This window comes from Parasteatoda tepidariorum, chromosome 6, assembly GCF_043381705.1.
Source record: "Parasteatoda tepidariorum isolate YZ-2023 chromosome 6, CAS_Ptep_4.0, whole genome shotgun sequence".
Classification (NCBI taxonomy): domain Eukaryota; kingdom Metazoa; phylum Arthropoda; class Arachnida; order Araneae; family Theridiidae; genus Parasteatoda; species Parasteatoda tepidariorum.
The window spans coordinates 1,122,678-1,126,497 of record NC_092209.1 but is presented as its reverse complement, the minus strand read 5'-3'; the positions used below and the strand labels follow the sequence as shown (position 1 = coordinate 1,126,497).

The 3,820-nt window shown below is 33.1% G+C and overlaps 2 protein-coding genes across 3 annotated transcripts in view; one reads left to right on the top strand and one right to left on the bottom strand.

Annotated features, from left to right (window-relative positions):
- LOC122270319 (uncharacterized) overlaps nt 1–890 on the top strand; it is a gene marked incomplete at its 5' end in the record, with an annotated part of 2,250 nt that extends 1,360 nt beyond the window's left edge. The window contains one exon of the mRNA XM_071182317.1: nt 877–890. Within this exon, the coding sequence (XP_071038418.1) occupies nt 877–890 (14 nt within the window). The remainder of the gene's footprint in view (nt 1–876) is intronic.
- The window catches only part of LOC107437036 (uncharacterized), a 325,463-nt gene that overhangs the window by 116,905 nt on the left and 204,738 nt on the right, over nt 1–3,820 (bottom strand). For both annotated transcript variants that reach the window (XM_071181567.1, XM_071181568.1), the window contains one exon: nt 1,211–1,277. In XM_071181567.1, the coding sequence (XP_071037668.1) occupies nt 1,211–1,277 (67 nt within the window). The remainder of the gene's footprint in view (nt 1–1,210; nt 1,278–3,820) is intronic.

Below are 3,820 nucleotides of genomic sequence, written 5' to 3'. Positions count from 1 at the left end.
GCCAAAATGATGTTTGAAATATCGGAAAAGATTAAAATCACTCAGCGCAAGATCTGGGCTGTAACGAGGGGTGGTTCCAACTAAAAAAGTCCAATAAAGCTGGGATATGAGCTGCAGAGAGAGCCATTGTCATAGAGTAGCAAAATTCCCTTTCACAAATCTGCCAGTAAATGTATGCAGCAGACATATTTTTTGCCGACTAAAAACGCATCACTGATCATATCTCGCCCTTGGCGAGCGATTTGTTTAATTTGAACATTTTAAAGACTCTGAACTGGCGAAACAGTTTACCTACAAAGCTGCAACTGAGGGATGTCGGGTCACGACACAGGCACTCGTTATGACACGCGCGTCACCTATTAGTTTACAAACAAAAAACCTCGCAAACAAAACGGCCTTTACTTAAAAAAAATAATAAATAAAACCTCGCAAATTGATTGATTTAACAACGTGACTCCGAGATACTGAAAAAAAAATGTTTGCTGGATTTGTTTTCAAAATTGGAGAGTAGAGTAAACATAAACGTGATACTTATTAAAAGGGCGATGCTGTTGCTGAAAGACTTATAGTTTCATTTGAATGGTGAGTCACCCAATCGATGATGACTGTTCAATAAGAAGTGAAAGTGATTTTGCAGAGTTTAAATTTTAAATCTAATTTGAATCTGTTTAGGAAGAGCACGTTGCATTAAATATTAATATAATTGCGTTGTTGCTATGGAAAATCTGAGCAAAAAAAGTTTCCTTGCACTAATGATACTAGGGAAGGGGAAGAAAATAAGCAATGAGCAAGCGAGGCAAGAAAGGTTTTTAAACTGATGACATAATGTTTGCGAGATAGTCTAAAAATATAAGTTACTGATTTGTCATTTTACAGTTCCTGAAAGCTAGAAGAAGTATAGGTTTGTCAAAATATTTCTCTCATGAAATGAATATTAACTCATCATTTTACACTATGGCTGTCTCATCTATAGGGAAAACATTTGCTTTCAGACTTCTAAAAGAGATTGTTTTTTCCCGCATTTTGAACAAACAATTCATCCGGAAGGCGACCCCATCTGTTGCTCCCGCATACCAGCAGAAATTTATTCTTTTCGAAAGGCGCGTTTTTTACTTTAGAAGCACGCATGAATAACCCCGCATCGATAGATTAGGCAGAAAATTAGAAAGACAACAAAAGCAAACAATAGAGTATGTTAAAGGAAGCATACCGTAGCGACTAGCAATCTCGTTGCCATGGTAACGATCCTCCAGTCCTTCCGCCTCCGGCTGGTTGGCCTGAAACATAAAAAAAAATGGAATGTTTAAATAAAGTTTCAAGAAATTGAAGGAGTGGAGAAAAAAAGTATGTTTACGTGTCGTATCAAACTTCACTTTCATTAGAATCTGTGGTTTTGTAAACTTTGTGAAAGAGGTATTAGCGATAATGGAAGAGAACACATTAACGAGAGCGACATTTGTTGCTCTTCTCCTCATTTAAAAAAAAAGCCCTCTTTTATGCGAGGGATCATTTAAAGAGCAGATTTATTTCTCTCTTTAATACGTTTTCATTTTGTTTGAATCTTCTGTTGATTAAAGGTGAACAGTGTTACGATTGAGTTGTTATGAATTGATATAATATACTAGTTTCAAACAGACCCCTTTTCATTCTGGACACGACTGTTTGAGATAATAGACTCGAAACGAGCCTTTTCAATGTTCAACCAAACGAGAAATTCAACTTTTTTAAACACTCATTACGGATCATTGGGATGGCTGCATACATGACAGACCCTCCGAAACATGTCGATTTTTTTACACTTTTATGATTATTGAAGTAAATGAGGTCTTTATATTATCATGCTTTAAAACTACTTTTATGTAGTTCTTAATGCGTCGTACTATGGCCTTTTTTTACTGCAACGTCTGAATCTCTCCACTTACTTTCTTTTCTATTTCATGTAAAATCGTTTGGTAGTAGAATTTAAGTTTTTCATAACAGGAATCATCACCATTAAGTACTTTTCTTTTATATGTTAATGTATTTAATTATGTGTAAATATAGAGTAGTCTCTTTTTATGCCAACTTTTTCTTGGGTCGGAGCTTCCTACAAAACTAATTTACTTAAACTATCAAAACAGCCAACTTAATTTAAACTATCTAACAAAAAGTTTAATTCAAATTTGAGTAAAAAAATCGTTTACCTTTCCTTTTAATTTAAAAATAACACAGCAAATAGTTTTGAACTAAATATTATTACTTACAGTGTTAGCATAACGTAGTAGTTAAAATGTTTCCTTTCATCGAATAAGGAATGAAAAATGTCAAAACTCTCTTACCACTATTTTAATTTTAATAGGAGGCTCCGACCCCTGTGTTTGCTATAGGATAGTGGATCGAATTTACGATCTTGTGAGGACTGAATAAAGTAAGACGGAACAATGAAGAAAAAAAAAATCATAGTAAAACCCTTTTATTTATGGTTGGTTTTCGTGAGGAGAAGAATAGCTACAATTTTAAAAAAGAATGCTCTACTTTCAGAAAAAGTTTTCATTTAAAAAGTTGCAGAAAATAATAAAAAAACTAAAACTTGTGGAAAGTTTCTTGCTTCCGCTAATGTTTTCGAAAACTCAATATGAAGATGGATAAGAATTTAAAAGCTTACGGTGCATTCAGAATCCCAGCATCGGGTGCCGAAGCTGAAAATAATTGATTCATCGGTGTTGAAAGTCGATATATTTGAAAAGGTATATTAATAAAATTATAAATAAGTTGGCAAACGGAAAGGGAGGGAAGGAGTGCATGACTTGATTCGGCTGTTGATTTTAGTCACTCACGATTGACGAAAATTTGGACAACTTCCAAACAGAATCGTGATGTGCACCAATGAATGAAGAAACAAAATGAACATCCGATTAAATAACAAAACTTAAATAGACATGGCGATAAACTATATACAACGATGGGTTAAAATGTGAAAAATATTTAGAAACTGAAAAGACAATAAACATTTTCAAAATTGAATACTAAATACAAGCGTATAAATCGGTTAAGTGATATGAAATCCGGTATTTGAAAGTAGAGAAAAATTGCAAAATCTAACCTCAGAGGCGTCGTTGAAGGGTTTGTGCTTTTAACGGGTGTAGAAATCATTTAGAAAGTAGGAATAGAATTATGTTTTATGTGAACTTTTGAATTATTCATATGCAATGGTGGCCAAAATAAATTTTAATCAAATTTTCTAAACCAAGATTCATACATTAAAACATAAAGTTGGGTATCACCAGAAAATATTTTCTACAAAGAGAAGCAAGTTGGCATCTCTGTTATCACAACTTGGCTTAAGTATGAACTATTCATTCCTATTTTTTTTAAACTGCGCAAAAAAAAAATCTTATGTAATATAGAATGTCTTATACGTGACTTTCTAGCTTATTTGTAATTCCTGTCTCAAAACAGATTCTCTTATTAACTTTAAGACTTAAGAAATTGTTCCTTCACAGAGTGCCATAAAAAAGTTAATATTCCAATCGAAATATGATATTTTCTGAAGTAGATGTATAATATATTCTGGAAAATATACAGATTAAGAAAATCTTAAAAGTTCCCATCTGTCTACACGGCATCATCTGTTAAAACGAATCGAGATGGTTACATTTTCCCTTTTGGATGACGTTCGATTACGTCAAGGAATTTCATGCAACTCATTCCCTTCCAGAATGTCTAAATAAAAGACTGGACTACCCGAAAATATTGGGCTTTTTCACGATGCATCTGCTTGCATTCATACATTTCATTAAAGAATTAGCATTAAGCAGCTGAATAAATATATATATATATA